General features: G+C 51.4%; 1 protein-coding gene across 3 annotated transcripts in view; it reads right to left on the bottom strand.

Moving 5' to 3' along the window:
• Window positions 1–24,802, bottom strand: part of PRR5L (proline rich 5 like) — a 77,824-nt gene that overhangs the window by 18,664 nt on the left and 34,358 nt on the right. For all 3 annotated transcript variants that reach the window (XM_080643062.1, XM_080643060.1, XM_080643061.1), the window contains 2 exons: window positions 12,288–12,336; window positions 283–340 (listed from right to left, as the gene is read on the bottom strand). In XM_080643062.1, coding sequence (XP_080499188.1) covers window positions 283–340; window positions 12,288–12,336 — 107 coding nt within the window. The remainder of the gene's footprint in view (window positions 1–282; window positions 341–12,287; window positions 12,337–24,802) is intronic.

A 24,802-nucleotide genomic window follows, 5' to 3' on the forward strand; every position in this document is an offset into this window, starting at 1 on the left:
ATCCCATCACAGCAGACCACCGGCCACACCCTCGAAAACCCCCCTTACATGAGGTCTGCAAAGCGACCTCCCGGTTCCACTTCCTGTTTCGTGAAGCACAGTTGCAGCTTGCCTTGGCACGAGAGGCTGACTCAGAGCGAAATGCTGCCGCCTCGCCGAGAGGCAGGGCCGGGTGAATCCCTCACGTGGGGCCGGCCACATTTGGACAGAAGCACTTCGCTGTCCCTCCATCAAAGGCTGAGTCCGGGGAACCCCGCTCCCCGAGGGCAGCCTCATACTTGCCTTCGCACAGCTTAATCTTCTCCTCCACAAACAGCAGTCCTTTCGCAAGAAGCTGGTTCTGCCAAGAGAGCAAAGAACACGAGAGCTGAGCTCCTTTGCAGGTGGCAGCACTCTGCCACTTCCAGCGTCCTGGGTGCTGGGAGCTCGCCGTGCCTCCACGTGTAAGAAGCCTTTTGTCCTCATGGGAGGCCGGAGGCTCCGGGAGAAGACAGCCCATCGCCAAAGAGGGAGACAAGCGCCAAACCCAACCTCCACTGCCATCCCTCCAGCCACGGAAGCAGCGTGCCGCGAGCCTGGCTGGATTCTATGGACCAGGGGTCCTCAAACTTTTTAAACCGGGGGCCAGTTCACTGTCCCTCAGACCGTTGGAGGGCCGGACTATAGTTAAAAAAAAAACTATGAACAAATTCCTATGTGCACTGCGGGCCCGGGACGAGTCGGCTGCTAAGCAGGACAGGCAGCGGCACCCGGCGGGCCGGATAAATGTCCTCAGCGGGCCGCATGTGGCCCGCGGGCCATAGTTTGAGGACGCCTGCGTATGGACGGACACTGAGACCCAGTGTCCTTCCAGACTTTTCATCTAAACTCAGAAAAGAGGACCGGGAGGCGGCAATGGGAAAGCAGGCAGAGAGAATAGGTTTTTAAAAAGATAAATTTAGGTTTCTCACGCCGGCATGAAGGAGACTGCACGCAAAATCGTTAAGCAGAAGGATGTGTCCGTCAAGTGTGTGCATGGAAGGTTGTGGGAAGAGGAAGATTTAGTCCCTTTGGAACTGCAACTAACCACAGTTAAACGTTCTGTGTCTGTTAGAGCCGTGGTCGGCCAACTGCGGCTCGCGAGCCACATGCGGCTCTTTGGCCCCTTGAGTGTGGCTCTTCCACAAAATACCATGGCCTGGGCAAGTCTGTTTGGAAGAAGTGGAGTTAGAAGAAGTTTAAGTTTAAAAAATGTGGCTCTCCAAAGAAATTTCAATCGTTGTGCTGTTGATATTTGGCTCTGGTGACTAATGAGTTTGCCGACCACTGGGTTAGAGGGCTCAGGCCCCTCAGCTCACTGCATTCCAACCTCTGGATCATCCTGTCGGTCGGTGCCATTCCCCTTACTTCACTGGCGCGCACAGTGAGGCTTGCCCACAGGAGGTGGTGCTGGTCCGCCTGGTGCCAGGAGCTGTGTTCTCTCCACTCTGCTTTGCTGCCTTCCAGCAAGGCCTCCCGCCCGGACCCCTTCCCTCCCTCAGAAAGCAACGGCTGGTCCCCTAAGCCATGGAGCAGCCTCTTGGCACGTCCCAGCAGCTCAGAGAGCAAGAGTGAGCTGCTGCCTCTCCACTCGCCTCGTTACCAGGTTATGTAAGGCCTACGTTATGCGGTGGGGGCCCAAGATGACCTGATCCTGTAACAAAACATCACGCATTTCTTAGTACCCTCCTTTATAACGAGCCCTGTTAGAGAGATGATGAGGGCATGAATGGCAGAGAGGAAAGAACTGTGACTCAGACAAAGGGTTCAAGTCCCAGCTCGGCCACATTCCAGCTCTGGGATCTTGGACTTAACTTCCCTGAGTCTTCAGTTCCTCATCTGTAAAATGGCATCATACGAGCAATCTCATAAAGTTCTCATAAGAATAACCAGGCCCTAGCCGGTTTGGCTCAGTGGACAGAGCGTCAGCCTGTGGAGTGAAGGGTCCCGGATTCGATTCCAGTCAAGGGCACATGCCTGGGTTGCAGGCTTGATCCCCGGTGTGGGGCGTGCAAGAGGCAGCCAATCAATGATTCACTCTCATCATTGATGTTTCTATCTCTCCCTCTCTGAAATCAATAAAAATATTAAAAAATAATAGTAATTGCTACACACACACTCACGGTATTTTACGTCCTTAGCAATCAGTGGTGGGTAGTGATGACAATAATTGCTCTCTTAGCCCAGCTATCTTCACACAAGGAGTGGGAGTCTGTAATCAAGAGTCCTACATCCAAAACATTGCAATGTTTTCTCAGAGGTACTGTCACATTTGTGACTAATATAACATAAACCACATTTCATAGGTTCTCGTAAAATTCACAAGATACGGCCTCATTTTGAAAACTGGTCACTAGTTTCCAGGTGGCAGATGAAACCCTAGAATCCAAGTGATTTATAAAGAATTCCTTCACGGAACATGATGGGATGGACAGGTAAAACCCTAACCGTGTTCTCCACCTTCTTGCCAAGCAAAGGCATGCCAGCAGCTTCCGGGTCAGAGAGCAAGAAACCCCTGAGCACCAGACTCAGACAGCAAAACCGTCCTTGAGTCTGCTGACATTTCCTCCATGTGATACAAAAATCACGTTGTATCCTAAGGAATAAACTTTAAAAAACGGCCTGGGTTCTCCTTCCTTTCTTTCCACCAGTTCTTCCCCCTTCAAAAAGACATTGGGGGGGGGGGGCTTTTTTTTTAAAGAAGATACTTGTGTCTTGTAGAGAGATGGAAAACATTCTTTTTAAAATCCTCATAATACACAGCATGGCAATTCTGGGACTGGGGTTAAAAGGAGCCTCAAAGTCCATCTAGTCTTTCTCCCCGCTCCCCCTCCCCAGTCCTGTGGTCAAATCCAATGGTCACATGCGGTTGGGTGGACCCGCTTTCCAGGGAGCTCAGGCACCTTCCAGACGCATTTGAAAACGCTCAGACTCCTGGGAGTTGGTAGATGCTGTTATTTTTCAGTTGAATAAGCTGAGGCTACGTGTAGGGTCTCCCGCTCCTACGATGGAGCACAGGCCACTAGAGAAGGCTCTTTCGGGCCAGCCTCGCACAGCCCCGCCGTCCATGCAGTGGCGCCTGCCCCATCGTGCATGCTCACCGCCTCGACTGCACCCCCATCTTCCCTCTGGTGGACTGGCCTGGTTCCTGTCCCCTACCCGACCTGCTCTCACACTGAGCCAATCATCTTCTCTCCTGGGAATCTGCACTCACCTGACCCCAGTGGGCCCTGCAGGCCTAAGGGCACGCGCTTGGGGTTCAATGTTCTGCCGTTGCCACCTACACGTCTTTTTAAATATATTTCATTGCTTTTTTACAGAGAGGAAGGGAGAGGGAGAGTTAGAAACATCGATGAGAGAGAAACATCGATCAGCTGCCTCCTGCACACCTCCCACTGGGGATGTGCCCGCAACCAAGGTACATGCCCTTGACCGGAATCGAACCTGGGACCTTTCAGTCCGCAGGCCGACGCTCCATCCACTGAGCCAAACCGGTTTCGGCGCCACCTACACTTCTTAATATTTTTACCTTTGACGTTGTGCTGTGTAAGTGAAGTCTGATGGGGCAATGGAGCAGGCATGGGGGTTTGGGGCCTCAGCTGACTCATGGACCTGCCTCCTACCACCTCCCTGGAAAGGTTTTTAGGCACCTGCTCCCCACCTCCTGGAGCCTGGCCCAGGGGGGTCACCATCACCTTGCCCCATTACTGTCATCCTAGCCCCCAAATGGTGACAGCGTTTTTTTTTGGGGGGGTCAGGGCGGGGGAGCTCAGGCACTGGAGCCGAGAGGGGCAGGGAGGTTCCGGTTGGTGTAGCCCTCCCCGACCTGGGTGGGCAATGCCCTGATGCATGTGCTGGTGACTCCACAGGGGCCTCTTGACCCCCCTAATCTATGTACCCAGAGTGCAGAGGTGACAATCTCTTGGGGGTCACCCATCCAGGGCCCATGGGAAGCGGCCACATTTTCATTTTGCACTGGGCCCTGCAAATGACGAAGCCTAAGGACACGCCAACTGGACGTCTGGGGGGCTTAAGGCTGCGAGACCTGAAGACAGGAAGATAGAAGAAAACCGGCCTTGACTCGGGCAGTGACCTGCACTGTTTATCTCTTTAAGCATCTGTGCTCCCCAGGCCTCACCTCCCAGTACTCCCAGCCCCTGACAAATGCCGGACTCTGGAGGGCTGGGCGATGTTTGCTGCGGGCAGCGGGGCTGGGGCTGGATGGCAAGGGGGCTGCAGAAGAACCCGCTTTTCTCTGTCCATTCCCTGCCCTGAGGCACCAGCTCCGCCCCTTCTCCAGCCCCCAGGCTTCAAGCCAAGAAGCAGTTGCATTAAGTAGCAGCCCCCTAAGAAATGACTGGGGACTTGGAACTGGGCCGTTGTACTTGAACTTAGACATGGAATACACAGCACTTTAATGAAGTGGCAGACAAGCCCGGAAATGAAAAACAGCTGACATACATTTTCTAAGGCATCAAAAAATGGGCTCCTCACCAAAAAAAAAAATGAGGTTCAGCTAGGAAGAAGGCAAACAACAAAGATGTCTGGGGAAAGGCACCCCAAACCATCCGATCACCAGGGGCTTGGGAAGACCCAGCTCCTTCTGGGAAATCACAGAGGGAGGGCAGCAGAGAGGGGAGGGTGGGAGGGTGGGTGGCCCTAGCGTGGGGTTGGTCAAGCAGGCACCTCGTAAACCGGCCACAGGGACTCAGGACACCGGGGAACCAACAAGGCCAGGGGGCAGGGAGAGTGATGCGACTGCCTGTATCTTTCTGGAAGAAAGGCCTTTCCACACAGGAGGAGTTCTGTAAATGCAAGGGTTGCCAGCCCTCCCTCGCGTCTAATGCTTTCGCGGTGGTGACGGCAATGATAATAGGGAGAATGACAGAGCTGTGTGCTGGTTTTTACTCTTTGTCAGCCCCGGTAGCAGACCCTATTCATGCATGTCTCACTTACCTTTGCCACAGTCCTATTCCCTTTTTTGCAGATGAAGAAACTGAGGCTCAGGGAAGCAACTAGCACACGTGAGACTAGAATCTGCACCCTGGTTGGTCTGAATCCAATGCCCATGTTTTCCCCCCAATATATTCCTCTGGTTTATACTTTAGCAAGGATAATAAAAAACACTAAGGTACAAAGAGCCATCCTCTGTTGACTGTTCTCTATGCACCAAGCACTTTGTCTATGGCCGTGGTCTGCAAACTGCGGTTTGCGAGCCACATGCGGCTCTTTGACCCCTTGAGTGTGGCTCTTCCACAAAATACCACGGCCTGGGCGAGTCTATTTTGAAGAAGTGGCGTTAGAAGAAGTTTAAGTTTAAAAATGTGGTTCTCCAAAGAAATTTCAATCGTTGTACTGTTGATATTTGGCTCTGTTGACTAATGAGTTTGCCGACCACTGGCCTACGGCATCTCACCTACTAGCCTCGTCAACCCTTTGAAGTAAGTACCATGTTCACACCTAGATTACTTCTAAGAAAACTGAGGCCCAGAGAGGTTCGGTAACTTGCCTGCAGTCACACAGCCAATAAGTGCTCTAGCAAGGACTGGAATCCAGACCTACCTGGCAAAAGGGCTGGCGCTTTTAGCATCACCCCCTCCTGCCCTGTCAAATGGAGGCGTTTCTTAGGTGCTTGCCCACAGGGGGAAGTAGAAGAGACCCATTTCAGGTTCCCAGATGCTGGGGGCAGTTGGCTGGGCAATCTCCAGCCACTGAGTTTCCCCCTGCCCAAAGCTTCCATCCAGCCGGGTCATTCCTGCTGCTACCAGCTTCCCAACTTACACCTCGCCGAAGTCTTTTGCGGGCCCTTGGTCTCCACCATCCACAGCTGATGTCTAACACGGTGACGACTTGGCTCCTAGGCGGAGTCTATTCCCGAAGAAGGCATTCTTTCCGACCCCAGAGGGCCGAGCAGCGTGTCGCTCTGCCTCCCGAGACGTTGCAGGAACCAGCGATTCCACCCCAGGCTTTTGTTTGCAGGGACATCTGTGTCTACGAAAGTTCCTGCGGTTGGCACCCAGCCAGTGATGGAAATCGTGGCCGCCTCCGCTTCTTCCCTCCGTGACTTTGAAAGTGCAGCCAGCACCTCCGAGGATGTCTGCATTTCCTGTGAACTCTGATCCTTCCAAGATAAGCCATGAAAAGTCTTACAAACACAGCTCACCCCGCCGGGCCTCAGAGAGTCCCTAATAAATCAGTTCTGGGGGTGGGGGGGGTGAGTGTGATGAGACCAGAGAGAAACGCCCCGGTGGAGAATGCAGAAGATTAAAAACCTGATACAAACGCTAGTTCTTCATTCGGCGCCCTGTCAGTGGTTATTAAAAGGTGAGTGGGGATTTTTTTGAAAAAGACATCTTACAAAGAAGCAGGAAAACAGTCCATGTCTGTTTTGCTGAACACTCTTCTCCCTCCCCCCCCCGTCCCGCTCCCCCCCCCAAAAAAAAACAACCCTGAAATTTCTCTTCTCTGGAGTTTTCAGGGGATGTCTTAAGGGCATTTTAACATTGAAAGCATAATCCAAATTCTTTTCATCTGTGGCCAGGTGGCTGGGTTGGATCTCTGCTCTAGTTGGATCTTTTACTAGTTGTACGGTCTTGGATAACCTCCCTTCTCGGAGCTGCGGGTGTAGTATCTGCAAACGGGTACGGTCACAATCTCCCCCGCGGGCTGTCAGGAGGCGTGAACGATGCAGCATGGGCAAGCGGCTGGAGAAGTGCTCCGACTGGAGTGCGCATCGCAGTCATGACCGTTTCTGATCCGTCGGAACGGGGCCTGGGAATCTGCGTCTCCAACAGGTTCCCAGGTGAGGCCGAAGATGCTGGTCCGGGGACCACGCTTTGAGAACCGCCGGCTGAGAACAATGCTCAGCACAGGAGTCTTAAAAGTGTGAGCCCTTGTGATTATCATTACTTTTGACCACTTTGGAGCTCTTCGCCTCAGCGAAAGCTGTCCTGTCTAACCAGTATTTCTCAGCCCTTCTAGCTCAGTCTTTACTTCTCACAGCCACTGAGGTGCTCAACGTCCCCTCTTATTTGAGCACCCCATTGCCAGTGTCTATCCCTGCCTCCCACCCCACCCCTACCCCCACCTCCGCATGCCCTAAAGCTGGCTCCTGGATTCCTTGCCTAGTCTGTAGGAAGTCACCCAATCTCATACATAATGGCTTCCTGAAAACAAGTGCTCATGTGGAACGAGCCACTTACCGGATAGAAGGAGGCGTTCTGTGCCCATAAAGCTGAAAAGGACTATAAAATCCCTAATTAACCTTGCATTCGCAGCTCATCTGCGGGTGATGTATTCTCCGCATTTTGCGCCCACGTGTTCTTTCTTTCACAATCGAATGGGCAATAACCTAAGTCCAATGAGGCTAAAGATTTGCCATTTCAGCATGTCGATTGATTTTCACCTTTATCTCAATTAGATCGAGCCCTGTGGTTATCAATTTCAAGATTCATTTTTCCATTTATCTTCATAAAATTTGAGAAGAGTATAATAAAAATATTCGGATCATTGTAACGGCCAGGGAGAGTGTGTAGAATACAGCTGCTGAAAGGTAACCGCTGGCTGGCGGGCAGCCCCCCGGACAGTGGCCTGAGACATCCGGGGGTCCTCTTCGTAGCCCTCTGGGGGAGCCACCCCATCTTCTCCCCTCACAGTGGCCATCCCAATGTTTACAAGCTCCACAATGTCTTTCCTCCAGGTACGGGCCAAATCCAAAATGCGACCTCTAATGACCTTCGCACCTAAAGCCACCCTCCTCTCCCTTTCTTGTCTCCTCACTGAAGCCCAGCTCCTGTTCAGAGCCCTTCTGTACACTGACCCCGACTTTGCCTTCAACGCAGAGTACAGGTGAGCTGTCCCTTACTACCCTCTATCCACCTCGCTAGCTCTTCTCCCATTTTGGGAATTCCACTCAATTTGGAAACCTCCCCAGATTGATTAAAGAAGAGCTGGCCCGGCCGGCGTGGCTCAGTGGTTGAGCATCGAAAAATATGTCCCCCCACTCTTTATCATCTCTCTCCCCAACTTCCTGTGGAACCCTCCCCAAGTCCCATCTTTGTCCCTGAAGAATATATTCATTCTGGGCCTGCTTCTAGGCCTTCCCCACCCACTCGGGTGCTCAGTTAACACAACGCTGTGTGTTACCCGTGGGGAGGCAGCCCTATCGCTGCCCCATCTTCAGTTTCAAACTCAATGGGAACCAGGACGTGGGGTCTCCTCCTCTGGCATTCCAGCAGGTGCCATAAGCACCATGAATCTTCTCTGGTCATAATGAGCTAAGGGGAAGCTCGTTTTCTCAGATATGAGTCGCAAATGGAAATATTTGTATCCAACGCGATAAGGCCTGTGACCTATTGGCAATTGTGGTGACGAATGTTTCCTTCTCCTAAGTGCTGCCTTGTGCAGAGTCATTGACAAGAGACTGAGTTTCTGTATCAAGCAAAACTAGCTCCAACCACCAGGAGCTGAACTTCCTGGGCTGTGGGAAAAGCTCTTACTTAACAAACTCAATGCAGCCGGCAGATGCAGACACACAGCAAGTGCAAACCTCCCGTCCCGAGGCCTGAACCACAGGTACCTAATTAGGCAGGCAGAAAAATGCAGAGCATTTCATAGCATCAGTTTCCCGAGTTATAAGGAACTAACTATCTCTCGGAGCTGTCGCTGGGATATAGAGTTCCTCTTAGAAACCCCAGTTTCCCTTCCAGGTGTAATTTCAAACAGACAGGGGGAAAAGGAAACTCAACACTGGAAATGCCAGGGGTTCTGCCGACCAGCGTCTCACGGAATCTCTGTGCTTCTGCGGATCATCAAACGGCGTCTTCTCTGTGTGCAGTCGGGAGATAAGCACCATTTCCACGCGCACTCCTCCTGCCCGCCCCTCGGGGCATTTTCATTATTCCCCACTGAAGATTTTCTTTCTGAGGTTCTTTCTTTAAAGCTGCAACTTCAACGTGTTCACCTCCCAAAGCCGAGCCATGGAGGGTCCCGGGTTCAGTTCCAGTCAAGGGCACATGCCTGGGTTGTGGGCTCGATCCCCAGTAGGGGGTGTGCAGGAGGCAGCCAATCCATGATTCTCTCTCATCATTGATGTTTCTATTTCCCTTTCCCTTCCTCTCTGAAATCAATAAAAATATTCTTTAAAAAAAGATTCAAAACAAAATGGCTCTGCACCCACATGAGACGCAAAACCTACATTGAAATAAAGTGTCTAGGATAGCCTTCTCTCCAGTCTAACACCTGAAGCTCAGGAAAACCCCAGATTCGAAACTGTGAAAACCTGGTCCCACCCCACACCCCCAGAGACTCCACATCCACCCAGCAGTTCCTCATGAAGCTCTCAATAGAAAATGGCATGCGGTTATTAGCTGTGAAGTGTTTGGCATGCTTCGCAAGCAGCCTTAACCACCCCGCAAACCTCAGGGCCTCCTCAGATAAACAAGTCCCCACCCAAATGTCCTGCCCCACCTGTCCTGAGGGTGGCCCCCCCCCCCCCCCGTGCCAAAAGGCGACTGACATTTAAAACTTGGTTGAAACCACACCAAACCCTGTCTATTTTAAATGTCAACGGGGAAGGCAGCTGGGCTGGCAGGCTTCTCCAAGACCGACTGAAAACCCACTTCCCTGCAGTGGGATTTAAAAAATCAATCATTAGAGGCAGCAAGAGGAGGGAGTGAGGACAGCACTGACCTTCACGTCAAGGGCGCCTGAAAGGACGCACATTTGTGACTAATTATCTCTTTCCTAATCTTTACATCCGTCTCTCCTCTCTCTCTCGGTAGGAGCTTTCTTTCCAGCAGTGAGACATCTGACCCAGTGGAATCGCAGGCTTCTGTAAGGTCTTGCTTGGTCCACATTTAGAGTGGCCGTTTTCCACTGTGTGTGTGTGAAACGCCTGACATTTGTCGTTCTTTTAAAGTACACATAAAAGTTTATGCTTCCCGAACCATTAGAAAAAATAAACAAAAGGATGTCTGTGTTGTCTTTAAAACCTAAAAACTCTTTGAACTGCCTTAGAAGTATACAGAATACTGCCTCAGATACAGAATACCACCAACCTGAAACCAAGATGTTATCTAGTTTTCTGTCACTTTCCCATTAAAAGAGGTGGATTACACTTTAGAATAACAAATATGGATATATATAAATTTTCTTAAATATATATATATTTTTTATTGATTTCAGAGAGGAAGGGAGAGAGAGAGATAGAAACATCAATGATGAGAGAGAACCATTGATCGGCTGCCTCCTGCATGCCCCCCCACTGGGGATTGAACCCACACGTGGACATGTGCCCTGACCAGGAATCAAACCGTGACCTCCTTGTTCATAGGTCAACGCTCAACCACTGAACCATGCCATCCAGGGTGAATATATAAAAATGTAATGAATATGTAGTACTTCTTACTCTATGCTAGTCCTGTTCTAAGCACTTTACAAATAATAATGTATTTAATCCTCACAACAACTCATAAGGTTAGAGGGGCACTGGATCCTCAAATCTTCCCACTATGACCCCTATTTTTACAGAACAGGAAACTAAACACAGAGAGGTAAAGCAACTTACTCAAGGTCACACAGCTAGTAAATGGCTACGGTGGGTGTTGAACCCAGGAAGCCTGACTCGGAGGGCCATGCTCTTGACCACCCCCCTCTGTTGCCCCCGATACACTAAGTGCTGAGTGCTTCCCATGAGTTATTTCATATAAATCATACAGTGACTTATAAGGTAGCTCATACTTTTATTCCCCTTTTACAGATGAAGAAACAGAGGCAATACAAAGGCAAAGCAGCTTTCCCAAGACCCCTCAGCCAATTGGTGGGCACTCTGACTCCATTCAGGTGTCACAGGACACCTCCCCATAGCCTTTCCTCTTGTCCCTTTGGGTAGAGTCAGGAAGGCAGCTGTGTATTAGAAACCATTCTCTGCCCAGCAGCTGTGGCTCAGTGGTTGAGTGTCAACCCATGAACCAGAAGGTCACGGTTCGATTCCCAATCAGGGCACATGCTCGGGTTGCAGGCTCAGATACCCAGTGGAGGGTGTGCAGGAGGCAGCTGACCAATGATTCTCTCTCATTGTTGTTGCTTCTCTCTCTCTCTCCCTCTCCCTTTCTCTCTGAAATCAATAAAAGTATGTTAAAGAAGAAAGAAAGAAAGAAAGAAAGAAAGAAAGAAAGAAAGAAAGGAAGGAAGGAAGGAAGGAAGGAAGGAAGGAAGGAACCATCCTCTAATGCCGTGGTCGGCAAACTGCGGCTCTCGAGCCACATGTGGCTCTTTGGCCCTTTGAGTGTGGCTCTTCCACAAAATACCACGGCCTGGGCGAGTCTATTTTGAAGAAGTGGCGTTAAAAGAAGTTTAAGTTTAAAAAATGTGGCTCTCAAAAGAAATTTCGATTGTTGTACTGTTGATACTTGGCTCTGTTGACTAATGAGTTTGCCGACCACTGCTCTAATGGATCCTGGAACTCCTTTGCCCCATAACAATCGTGTTTAGGCAGGAGAAACATGACATCATCTGATACCACTCTATCTTTAACAGAGCAGACCAAGAGGCTTCCCCACAAGAAATAACTTGGCGAACGGGTCATATAATTAACCCAATTAGATTGCCACATGGGGGTGGGGGCGGGGGAGGGAAAGTCACTGGAGAAGCAGTTTTCAAAGTGTGGTTTGGAGCTCCCCGGGGGACCTGTCAGACCCTCTCCACATGGTCCAAACTATTTCCTTCGTAACACCGGGCTGCTATCTACCTCGCGTCCTCCGTGAGTGTCCTGTGGGGTTCTCCAGAGACACCCCCTACACATCGCTATAGACTGAGCGGGAAGATTTGAGGATCCAGCGCCCCTCTAGGAAGCCAGATGGGGCGGAGATTTGCAAACATACCAAACAATGCCACTCTTCCACTTGTTACGCTGAAAGTTATTTTTCATAAAAGTGCTGTTTATGCCAACATGTATCAGGTTTTTGATGAAGTGAATTACGGCATATCGTAACATTTCTTGGGTTTAATTTCTATGGCGAATGAAGGTAGAGATAATCCAAGTAAGATAAAATTGTAAGCGCATAAAGGGATCTTGAGACCGAAGAGCCCAGGAACCACAGCCTGAGATGGTGACCTCCGTAAGAGCGAGACCACTCGTGCTCCATGCCCCGTACCCTGCAGGAACTCGGGATACTGAACGAAGGCCCCGGTGCACAGTAGGGCCCATCCCTTTAGGTACACGTCCCCACAGGCACAATAATGAAAGAGGCTCAGACCCACACTCTTACCTGGAAATAGTCTGTAATGAACGCTCCGAGTTCGCTCTTCAGCAGCCGCCTGGGGAGAGAGAAACACCGTCAAGCAGCCCTCGCTGGTACAGCTCCCGCTGTCCGGGTCATGGACACAACACCAAGCACTTGAACTCTTGGAACTTATCTTGGCCGAGTTAAGATTCAAACCCAGACCTTCTGCAAACTCAACATCTCTTCCCATAACCCCGCCCCGTCTCTCCTCCAAATCCATGGGAGACATGAACTCGGTGCCATGGTTTGGGTGCTGGGCAATGACAGGGGCCCAGGCCAGGCCTTGGAGGGTGGACTTCCCTCGGCCCTGCTGAGACCGCTCCGCCAATGTCCCCAGGGAACTGGGGCGATGAACATCCTACAGGGGGTCCGCTCCTTAGCTCACAAACACAGCCTTCTCAGGAAGGCAGTCACCACAGGTCCCAGAAACGGAGCTGGTGGAGGCAGGCAGGGCGCCTGGCTTCATGTGAAACGAACAAACAAACAAAACACCAAGGAAGAGAAAGACCACAATTTTGCAAGCCTCCACATTTGCAGACTTTACAGCCTAAATGCATTTTTTCCATGCATTCTTCAACCAAAGATGATAAAGTCTGGTTAGAAAGAGGGGCAATGATTACCCCTCCTACACAGATAAAGAAATTGAGGTGCAGAGAAGTCCCCTACATAAGTCAGTGGCTGAGTTACGATTCAAACCCAGACCTTCTGCAAACTCAACATCTCTTCCCATAACCCCACCCCGCCTCTCCTCCAAATCCATGGGAGACATGCAACTTGGTGCCACGGTTTGGGTGGTCCTACCCACCCCCATCCCCGAGGGACTGTGGCAGTGGGGAGGGGACCACGGTGGGGAGGACAGAACTTATGTATCCAGGCAGCGAACAGCTACTGCCTGTGATGTGCCAGAGATTGTTCCAGCCCCTGGCGCACGGGAGTGAACGGGACAGGGGCGGCCTGGCTCTCATGCAGCTTCTATTCCGGGGCGGGGGGGGGGATGGGTGGGCAGTGTGGACAGATAGCTTGTCAATCAACACCCTCACAGGATAAGTTCCAGGAGTCCAAGTGCTCAGAAAAAAAATAAAAATAGGGCTGTGGGCACCAGCAGCTCCCCTTCTCCTTGTGACACATCACGGGCCTCCCCCTACCGCTCTTTCCTTAACTGGACCCAAACCAGGTGAGGGAGCTGAAACCAAGACTCACTGGCTCCCAGGTCCGGGGGGTTCCTGGGAGTACAGGCTTCCTGAGTTCAAGATCTTCCCCACTAGGTATCGTCACAGAATTATCCGAACAGCACCGGCCCTCTCTGATCATTCAATTCCTCCCTCTCTTGTCCTGGGTGGGCAAGTCAGTAAGCTTCTCTGTCCCTCACAAAACCCCGTCTTGTCCTAACCGGTTTGGCTCAGTGGATAGAGTTTCGGCCTGCGGACTGAAAGGTCCCAGGTTCCATTCCGGTCAAGGGCATGTACTTTGGTTGCGGGCACATTCCCAGGAGGAGATGTGCAGGAGGCAGCTGATCGATGTTTCTCTCCCATCCTTGTTTCTAACTCTCTATCCCTCTCCCTTCCTCTCTGTAAAAAATCAATAAAATATATTTTAAAACACACACAACCCCGTCTTTTCCTGTCTAGCCGTGGGCCCCACGAAGGTGCTCCCAGAAAAAGTGTGCTTCATTCAGACAACGGGATTCCATGCACCTGTGAGAAAGCACGAGGGAATGCAGAAGTGCTCGGAGCAATGCTACGAAGAGCTCTAAGTCGCATGAAGGAAAGAGAAAAACACAAGATTGCAGAACCGTGTGGGTAACACACTCCCTTGTGAAAAAGGGGAAAATACACATTTTTATTTACACAATGTCAACCAATTCATCTGTCAAAACTGCTCCCACTTGTTTACCCTGGAATGGCTATATGAGTTGCTTCCTAGGAGGCCCTCGGTGCTGAAATTAGCACCCTGGTTTTTAAACACGCACAACACACATACATCTTAAAAATTATGTATGAATGCACTGGGCTTTGCCCAGCTGGTTGAGCAGCGACCTATGAACCAAGAGGTTGCGGTTCGATTCCCCGTCAGGGCACATGCCTAGGTTGTGGGCTTGATCCCCAGTGTGGGGCGTGCAGGAGGCAGACGATCAATGATTCTAATCACTCTCTCTCTCTCTCTCCCTCTCCCTTCCTCTCTGAAATCAATAAAAATATATAAGTATTTTTTAAAAAAAAAAACACATCTTTTTCTTAACAATCACCGCCACGAAGGTGACCTGGATGGCCTGAAGCCCAGAAGAAGTGGTGGCAGGGAGTTCCCATCAAGGGCACAGTAGCAGGAAGCAGGCTGTCCCAGGGCCCTCAGAGAATCCCACAGCCGAGAACCTGCCAGCCCCAGCCCCTCGGGCTGGTAACCCGCTCCCTTAACCCAGAAAGAGAGGGAGGGGTAAGGAGAGGGCAGAGCTGGCCAAGCCGCCAGGGAACAGACCAGAGCTGAGTCATATGCAAAATCCACCTTCTATTTCTATGCTCTGTGTTTATTCTGCCAGCACTTGGTTTACAAGGAAAGGGTGCTTCGGAAAACTCTAGAGAAAGAGGGATTTTCCACCCCTCTGCCTCGAAGCACCGCCTCCAGGGGGAACGGGGCAGGGGCTTCCCCCAACCGAGGAAAGAGCGACTGATGGAGAATAGGGACCCTGGGAATTCCTAGCCTTTACAGAAAACCTGCGCTGTATTAGACCAGAACGAGAGGGCCACCCGGAGCTCGGACACGATTTCTTCCCACGGGGGCCGCTCTCTCAGGAGCACCTCCTGCTCCAAAAATTGGGGGTCCCAGACCTAAAATCGCAGAGGGACAGCTCGCCCCGCCCCCTGCTGCCCCACAACGTGAGCCAGTTCAGCTTGGAGGGCACAGGGAAGAAGAGAGGCAGGAGAAAACAACACAATGAAGGAGCCTGTGGGTTGTGGGTGCCTAGATGAAAAGAGCCGGAAACCCCCACACTAGGATGTGCCCTCAGCCTCCTTCCACCCTTCCCACCGTTTCCCGGGAAACAGGAAAGGAATGACTTCTTGGAGCAAAAATAGATGACAGACAGACAGACAGACGGACAGGCAGATCAATGAATAAGGAATACAAACCAAATTGCTGCTCGGATGAGGCCTGGCTTTCCCCCCACCCCCAGTTCAAGTTTACTGAGCACTTACTAAGTAGCAGGCGCCGTTGTCAACAAGGTCCATGTGTTTCCTTAAACTCTATGGTAGCAGTAACATCTCCACTTTCCATACCCATGGAAAGGGGCCCTCGGAGGTGACTGGGGAGCGTGTGCAGCAAGCCCCGCCCCCCCCCCAGAGGATCCTCGCTGGCGGCCAGGGCCTAGAGGCGGTGCCTGGTAGCCTGAGCGATAGGTAACCTGTGCAGGTGCCCATCCCAGGGGAGTCCCTTGTGGCTGTTCCCTTGGGGACTCCGCAGGATTGCTGCAGGGGCTAAAGGAATTCACCCTAGACCGGGAGTTCCTAGCACACAGCAGTGAGTGTTAGCTGGGAGGGTTCCACCCAGGTCGTCTGACCCCCGAGCCCTGACTCCTCTAACAGCTCCGTTCTCCTGCCTGTCGGCATCTTCTTGAGAGCATTGTCAGACTAGCGATGAACCTGGTGCTAAGGACCCAGGCGAAGCTCACGAAGGGGGCCACAGCGTAGGGCCACACCACCCCGATAAAAGGGGGGATTAAGACGATCGGGGCAGAGCTCGGGGGAAGCCTGTGGTGGAAGCAACATCCCAGCATACGCGGCTCCCATTCATCCCTTTCCCACCTTGGACTTCATTCGAAAACAAGAGTCCTGCTGCCACCCGCCAGCTAGAAGGAGAAGGAAGTGGGGACCAGAGGCAGTGGGAAGGGAACGCTTCTGTGGGACCCAGCCCCAAAGGGAAGCGGGGCATGAAGTCCGGGCAGAAGCCAACAGGGCCATAGCCAACAAACAAGAAATGGGGAACCACTCACTGTCGTATTATCTCATCCCCGGTCCCGCCCAGGCTGACCGGGTGAGACGCCACCCCAGAGGACAGGGTTTCCTGTTGTCACACGACCCGCCGTCTTGCCCCTCACGCCTTTGTCAACTCCGCTTCCCACTTCTGGGGCTTGAAGGCAAGGGGGGGCGTGACTGGAGCTGGGGTCCGGCTGGGTGAGAGGCACAGGGGTGGCAGGATGGCGGGAGAGTGGGGAGCGGCAGAAATGAGGTAGAGAAATCCCTTTGATCCAAGCCATCATCTCCCGTGTGCACCCAGAAAGACCCAAGGCAGCGACACCCCAAAGGAGGACGAGGCAGCTTGGAGGCAGGGGCTCAAGGTCAGTCAGCATGAGTCGGGACAGCCTATCGGTTGCTCAATATCTCCGTGCCATTTGGCAATTAGGGGCCGCCCCCAAGTACCCAGACCCTCCGCCCTGACCCCTTGGCGGGATCCTGCCGGGCCTCCTCATGGACCAGCAGGGGCCCCGGGAACCTGGGCCTGGCCTGTAGCAGGTCAGTACCTACCCAACCTGGTCGCTAACCCCCCCAAAACGACCCACCTCGCTTCTGCAGCAGGAAATGTTTCAAGCCGTAGCGCATGGAAACAACCCTTTCCTCCTCGGTCCACTGTGGGGCCCATCGGAGGTGGGTGAAATGCTAGTACTCCCGCCCCTGTGTCTGCACCCCAATGGGGGGCAGTGGGGACAGTGGAAAAGATGGAAAAAACCAACAAAGAGCGTTTCCCGAGCTCCTGGTTGTGGTGCACGGGAGATGCCAGGCTGCCGGCACGCGGCATCCCGAGTTCTCCCACAGCCTCTCAGGTAGGAAGGCATCCTCGTTGTGCAAGCGAGGGGAGTGATGCTCAGAGCCCTGTCCAGGGCCTACACTGGAGGATCCCAGCTCAAACTGAGGCAGCCTGAACGTCAGCCAGTGGCACCTCCCGTGCCCACAGGGGCAGGCGCCCGGGCACGAGCAGTGGGGCTGCAGCCAACTCCTCTATGGCCAGCAGCCAGGCTCTGGCTCCTGCTGACAGGTACCAGGCCGGACTGTGGGTCCAGCATTGCCCAATGTGAGCGTCCCAGAGAGGCCTGGATTTTTAGGGGAGATGTCTTTTTCTAAACACTGTGCAGGCCACACTCCATGCAAGCCAGAGCCAGGTTTCAGATTTGCCTCTAACTATTCATGCCGCCCCCAAAGTCAAGTCTGTTTCTGAACCAGAGCAGACAAAAGGTGTCAACACACACCCAGTCACCTGGGCCAAAATAAGAGAAGGCCTTACTTACGCCCTCCCAAACTAGGGTCCAGGCTGGTGACCTCCCCAACTCTGCTCGATGAAGGCATCTATGTCCCAGCACGTCAGGCCTAAATATGGACAATGCCAGCTCTGTGTACTTCTTTTTTTTTTTTTTTTTAAATATATTTTATTGATTTTTTACAGAGAGGAAGGGAGAGGGATAGAGAGCCAGAAACATCGATCAGCCGCCTCCTGCACACCCCCCAATGGGGATGTGCCCGCAACCAAAGTACATGCCCCCGACCAGAATCGAACCTGGGACCCTTCAGTCCACAGGCTGACGCTCTATCCACTGAGCAAACCGGTTTCGGCACAACTCTGTGTACTTCTTGCAGCCTACTTCCTGTGTTTTTAAGAAAGCAGGAGGCTCAGGTTCAAATCCCAGCTCCGCTACTAACTAGCTATGCAACTCTGGGCAAGTCAATCCACCTCTCTGCGCCTCGATTCCCCCATCTAGAAGACAAAGGATATAGGACCCGTCCCATATGGATGTGGTGAGCTTTAAAAGAGTGGCCTTATCTAGATCATGGCTCCTACCAAACGCTACACAAATGTCTGCGATTATCATTCCCTCACGGAACATCGCCTCGGCTGTCTACTCCGCCGCCAGGCGCTACACCAGGCTCTCCCAGGCCCTCCGCCTACTCATCGCCTCCCAGCCCTTCCCCGGCTGTGGGTCCCAGAGGCTCCCTCAGGGGGATGGAAAAATCGGAGGTGGATTTCCCTTCGGGGGCTCAGCAGCCAACTGAGCTGAAGGAGACGTTTCAACTCCAACCTGGTAACGATCGAGCACAGTTCTTGGAACCTCCTCTTTCCTTGAAAATCTCTGGGTTTCCTTCCTGACACCCCCCTCCCCGCACACACAGAAGCAGGGTGGTTGGAGAGAGGAGGAAAATGTGAGTTTCCTGCCTCGGGCCAGCTGCAGATAACTCATCTCTGGTTTCCGGGAACCTCATCTCCGAGCATTTTTATTTCTGCAAAGAAACAATATCCCGCGAGAGAGAAGGAAGGGGTGGGAGGGCAGGGAGAGAAGGGTGGCAAGACGGTTTCCACCGGACTCCTACCTGCTCATCCCTCCGATTTCAACGGGGGCATCGCTTTCTCCTACATCGAATTATGCGCCCGTCCTCCACACTTCCCCGGCCTTCTGCATTCGGCCATCACCCCACTTAAAGCATCGTATGATAACAGCCTGCTCAGTCCCCCTCTCTCACTCTGCGGTAGGCTCTCCCAAGGACAAGAACCGCACACCTCAACGGTACCCCAGAACCTGGCCACATACCTGGCAGACGCTCCACAGATACCTACTGAAGCCATGAATCAGAGAATCAATTACCCCTCCCTCTCTACACACCCCCTCCAGCCGGTCCAAAAGGGAAAGCACTTTGAAGAACCTATTTGCACAGGTTCTTATAGGAAACCAGACAGAGAACCTGCAGCTTGCTCACACGTCTCCAGTTCTGCGTGGTCACCTACAATCAGTAGAACAGTTGGCTGAAAAGACTGTTTCGGGAGAGCGTGCTCCGGTAGCGCAGAGCTCGGCCACGCTTCCTCCTGGAAGAGCTCGTGAAACCCACAGCTCTAACCCCGATCGCCCCCACCGCCAAAATGCAGCCACCGCAGGCCGGAGGCAGGAGAGGGCCATGAAAAACCCCAACCATGTCCCACAGAGAACTTAGGCCAAGAAGATACGCAGGGCCCGCCCAGGCCAGGGCAGACGGAAATTCAGGGCGGGCAGAGGGTAGGTCGTGATGACTAGACTGTATCTATTCTCTTTCTTTTAAATATATTTTTATTTATTTCAGAGAGGAAGGGAGAGGCAGAGAGAGAGAGAGAAACATCAATGATGAGAGAGAATCATTGATCGGCTGCCTCCTGCACGCCCCCCTACCAGGGATTGAGCCCACAACCCGGGCATGTGCCAGAATCGAACCCGGGACCCCTCAGTCCACAGGCCAACGCTCTATCCACTGAGCCAAACCAGCCAGGGCGACTGTATCTATTCTGAAAGGTCACTCTTTCCTTGCCTTGAGGGATATGACATGAGTGCACCCTGCTTCCTAAGGCGGTTTCCATAGAAAATGTTCCTACCGACAGAGCACGTGCCCTGACTTTCATCTGGGGGAAATCTGCCACTTTATTGAGGGGGGCCGTTCCCGATGAATTTGTTCTTACAGGGTCTCCACATCCTTCTCTTGAGCTAATAGCAAGACGTAGAATTTGACCATCCTCGGTCCCAAGTTCTTCCTCATAGCTGGCCCAAAGTCTACCTGCTAAAATGTATCCTGGAGTTCATTTCTGATGACATGTCCTAAAAGAAAGGGCCAGTTTTCTGTAACAACTGCACTTCAGGACCCCATGACACAAAACTTCACATTGGCTAATACAGGATGGGGCGAAAGTAGGCTTCCTCGTACAGTTGTGAATACGCAAAACAGAGTCTATTCCTGTTTTATTATGTATTAATGATTGTATGATTTGCCATACAAACAACTGAAAGCCTGCTTTTGCCCCACCCTGTATTTATACTCCCAGGGAGTATGCGAACTCCACAGTTAGAAAGAGGGTCGGGCCGGCTGGGGCCACCCGGGGAAGCTGGTGGATGGAGGCTTTGACACTGAGCTTGTACAATCCTACAAGATTTACTGCTGTTGGCCCGAGTAGAATAGAGAACTGAGAGGGTCATTTCCTCTGCAGAAAGGAGACACAGCTGGCTCTCCTTGCAGGAACCGAGCCTCACCCAAATGTCAAATCCAGCACGTCCTTCGAGGAGCCCCTAGGTCAGGATCCCTCTAGTTCAAAGTGGCTCACCTCGTCCAGACTGCTAGAGAAATCCATCGCCTTGCCCCGTGCTCCCATGCGTGGTACTCCCATCATTTGTCACGTTAGTATGGCCAAATGTTCATGGTAACAGGATAATAATGGCTAAGGCTTATTATGCGCTGGACGCTGTACCCGTGACATGTTGAGCATTATCTCACTCCCCGACCACCCTGAGATCGATGTCCTCATTGCCCCCATTATATAAAAGAAAAAAAGAATCGTAGAAAAATGAAGTGCTGGGCCCAAGGTTCTACAGCTAGTCTGATCTTTTTTTTTTTTTTCTTTTCTTTTTTTTAAGATTTCTTACTGATTGATAGAGAGAAGGGGAAGGGAGGTACAGGAAGAGGAGAGAGAGGGAGAGAAAGATCAATGTGAAAGAGAAACATCGATCTGTTGTCTCCTGCAGGCCCTCACTGGGGATCAAGCCCAAAACCCAGGCAATCAATCTGGCAACCTTTCTGTGCACAGGAAGATGCCCAACCAACTGAGCCACACTGGCCAAGGCACAGCCAGTCTAATCTTGATCCCCAGTCTCTTTGAATCCAAAAGCTACTCCTTTAACAAGTTAACAATATTCTACCGAACCTGGGACAGATCTTCTTGCACAGAGAACTGTCACGACGGGTTGAAAAGTGGGCTTGAGAATAACTTACATTCTCTCCTTCCACATCTCTTCCCTGTGTTCCTACCGTCCTGTGCCCCCTCACCCCCCATGCACGCGCCCCACCACTGGTCATGCTTCAACCATGTGGAGTTTCTGGATGTGGTCTGCCAAGAGGTGTCCCCAAAGGAAAAAGGAGAGAAAAGGGAAAGCAAAACCCAACTGCCGACATGAACATTAAGTAGAGAACAGCATGTCTCTTTGGGCATCTTAACTGCTGAAATGAGGGCATTATTTTGCTTCTGTGTAGGCACTTTCAGATGTGGGCACATGTGCAGGTCAGCCCACTTCATTCAACTTAGAGGACCAGGTCACATAGGGGCCTGGGACGTGTTTCACGTTCTCGGTTATACTCTGAGTTGTTCCTGTCATGTGAAAGCTCCAGTCTAACCACCCTCCCAGGAAAGGGCCAGGAGATGGACAGTACAGAACATGGGTAACATGGGTAACATGGGCTCCAGTTTTTAACAGCTTTGACTATAGGTTCAATTCACATATGAGCAAACCCCAGCCATATGTATTTCCCATCAGCCTGAAAACTGCTCAAAACAGAGAGGGGAACATCCAGCAGCCCCCAAAACCCATCAGCGAGGGGGTAGGGGGGGGTCTCATGCTCCTCAGAGGGTGTTAGGAATCACAGCACATGATGAGGGATGGGCTCACAGGCTCATGAAAGGGATGATGGCAGGAAGTTCAAGACCATCGCCTTAACCCTTCTTCCAACCTAAAACCCTCTCTCTGACACTACAGTAGAGTGCAAGGAGCACAGGTGTTGCTATGAACTGGATTGTGTCCCCCCGGAAAATTCATATATCAAAGCTCTCCACCCATCCCCGCCCACATGATGGTATTTGGAGATGGGGCCTTTGGGAGGTAATTGGAGTTAGATGAGGCCATGAGGGTGGGGCCCCATGGTGGGATTCGTGCCCTTCTAAAAAGGGACGCTAGAGAGCGTGCTCTCCCCACTGGTGTACATAAGAAAGCAGCCATGTGGACCCATAAGAAAGCATCTGATGTTGGCCAGAAAGAGTGCTCTCACCGGGAACCAAATCTGCCAGCATCTTGATCTCACACTTCCCACTTCCAAAACAGTGAGAAATGTCTATTGTTTAAGCCACCCAATCCATGGCATTTGTTATAGCAGCCTGAGCAAACTAATACAGGCATCTAAGTCAGACAGGAATTTGAATCCTGATTCTACCCTTATGGCTGCATGAACTTAGACAAGGTATTTGGTTTTACTTACCCACAATTCTGTGGATAAACTACTGATGACAGTGGTTGCCTCACAGGGCAGTGAGGAGGGTAAATGTGTTGATGGATGTAAAAGATGCCTGGCTTTTCCAGGCTCCCTTCTTCCCCCTCGAGTGGCCTTGGGACCAGACTCTGGGATGCGACACACCCTGTCAGTGATGACTGTCCCATGCAGGCCACAGCTGACCTTATAAACAGGTAGCCCGTGGGTCAAATTCAGCCCACAGATGTGTTTTGTTTGGCCTGCACCAATGTTTGAGGAAATGTGGATTCTTTATCAACATTTAAAAGCCAGGAAATTTCACATAAAAATCCCAATTTCCTGTTCTTGAGAAATAAGATGATAAGTCACTGGACCTGTGCTCTGCCGGGGTAATCCGCTTCGCAGGGGGTGAGCTCGCCCATGTCGAAGACCGGCTTGGCACCCGGAGGCTTCTGAGTTAGCAGCCCTGAGCTGGTGAAATCTGGCCAGGCCTCTACTTTTCCTGGCTGCCCACAAACAAAGGTTTTAGATACAATTTCAGGATCGGTCTCCCGAGGTGAGGAACAATCAGCTCATTCCTGAGTCACCGTTTTTATTTACTCTTCGATTGTGAGCTGAAGAACCCCCAGGAGAGGCCAGGGCCTGAGTTCTGAGGGTAACACTGAGCTCCCATACCTTGGGCTTGGCTGACCCAGCTTTGCCTCTGTCTTGGGGCCTGGATTTCCTCCTCTGTGGGAGGAGTCCTTGGGCTAGATGCTATCTATGGACTCTTTCCATATTTGTGTAATTATTATGTGAAATTCAAGCGCCTGGGTAGAAATGTAACACAACCCTGTTTACTTCTGAGCTGGAAAGGTTTTCATGAAAGCAGGGCTCTTAAAACACCTCATTGACCCTTAACACAGATCTTGACCAAATGTCAACAGGATCTGAATAATGGCCTTGTTTATTGTTCTGCCCACTCCAGGGTAGGATCTTCTGCCTTGATATGTTGTATTTAACACAGCAGAGAGGAATGAACACCAGGGCATGAAAAGATCTGATATTTAACCTCCTGTCTCCAGGAGACCATGGTGCTCAGGGCCCTGCCCACCTTACTGCCCTCACCTCCCACCACCACCCGACCTCTGGTACTCCATGCACAGGGGTCTTCACCCAGGTCCTTGCTCACTGCCACCACGGGACCTTTGCACCTGCAGTTCCCACCACCTGGAGCCCTCTTCACCTAGTTAATTCCCACTGATGCCTCAGCTCACAGCACAGGCATCCCAGCACCATTCCTGGCCTCCTTGGCAGGATTGGGTTAGGGGGACATATGCTTTCCTCGCTCCGCTGTGTGGTACCAGCTGTCACAGCTGCACTTGTACATTTTACAAGCATGACTGGCTCACTAATGATTATCTCCCTGACTGAATATAAATTCCAGGAGGGCAAGGTCCATGTCTGTCTTGGCTCATTGTTGTCTCTCTAGTCCCTGGCCAGTAGGGAGGCACTCAAGTATTTGAGGAATGTATGAATGGATAGATGAATGAATGAATGAATGAAAGCTGACACTACTCTATTGGGACTCAAGTATATGATGAATGTATGAATGGGTAGATGAATGAATGAATGAATGAATGAATGAGTGAAAGAAAGAAAGCTGACACTACTCTATTGGGACTCAAGTATTTGATGAATGTATGAATGGGTAGATGAATGAATGAATGAATGAATGAATGAAAGCTGACACTACTCTATTGGGACTCAAGTATGTGATGAATGTATGAATGGGTAGATGAATGAATGAATGAATGAATGAATGAAAGAAAGCTGACACTACTCTATTGGGACTCAAGTATGTGATGAATGTATGAATGGGTAGATGAATGAATGAATGAATGAATGAATGAATGAAAGCTGACACTACTCCACTGGGAAGATTCTGGAAGACAATAAACTCCTCAAGGACCATGTCTTATTGAGGTTTGTATCCCCAAAACCTACCAGGAATGACAGTAACTGATAACGATGCTAAGAACTAGAGGGACTCACACACCCCAGACTTGGGTGGTGACGGGTGTTCATGCTGGCTCCTTTGGTTGAGGGTAATGTGCCCAGTAAAAAGGACTCCCTTGCAATTAAGGGACCCAGTCCTGCCTGAAGGGCTTCTGGGAAGACTGGACTTGTATGGCACTTTGGCCTTTAATTTCTTTTTGAATGAAGAAGCGATGCCTACAGGTGCCCTAGGCACAAAGGCCCCAAGATTCCGAGGGCAGAGCTGAAGGACAAGTGTAGCTGCCCGGACTGGCCTCCCTAGACAGTGAGACAATTAAACCCCTCACTGATGGACGGCCAGTTTGTCAGATTTTTGTTCCTTACAGCAGTGTGTATTCTGATATGCCACCTCATAGTAACAATTATGAAGTGAGTTCACACATGGGGAGAACAATAAAGAATAAATGTCGCCTGTCAACAACAACAGCAAAAAAGAGCCACAAGGACCAAGTACTTAGT

The sequence above is a fragment of the Plecotus auritus genome, assembly GCF_963455305.1.
Source record: "Plecotus auritus genome assembly, chromosome: 9".
In the NCBI taxonomy this organism is placed as follows: domain Eukaryota; kingdom Metazoa; phylum Chordata; class Mammalia; order Chiroptera; family Vespertilionidae; genus Plecotus; species Plecotus auritus.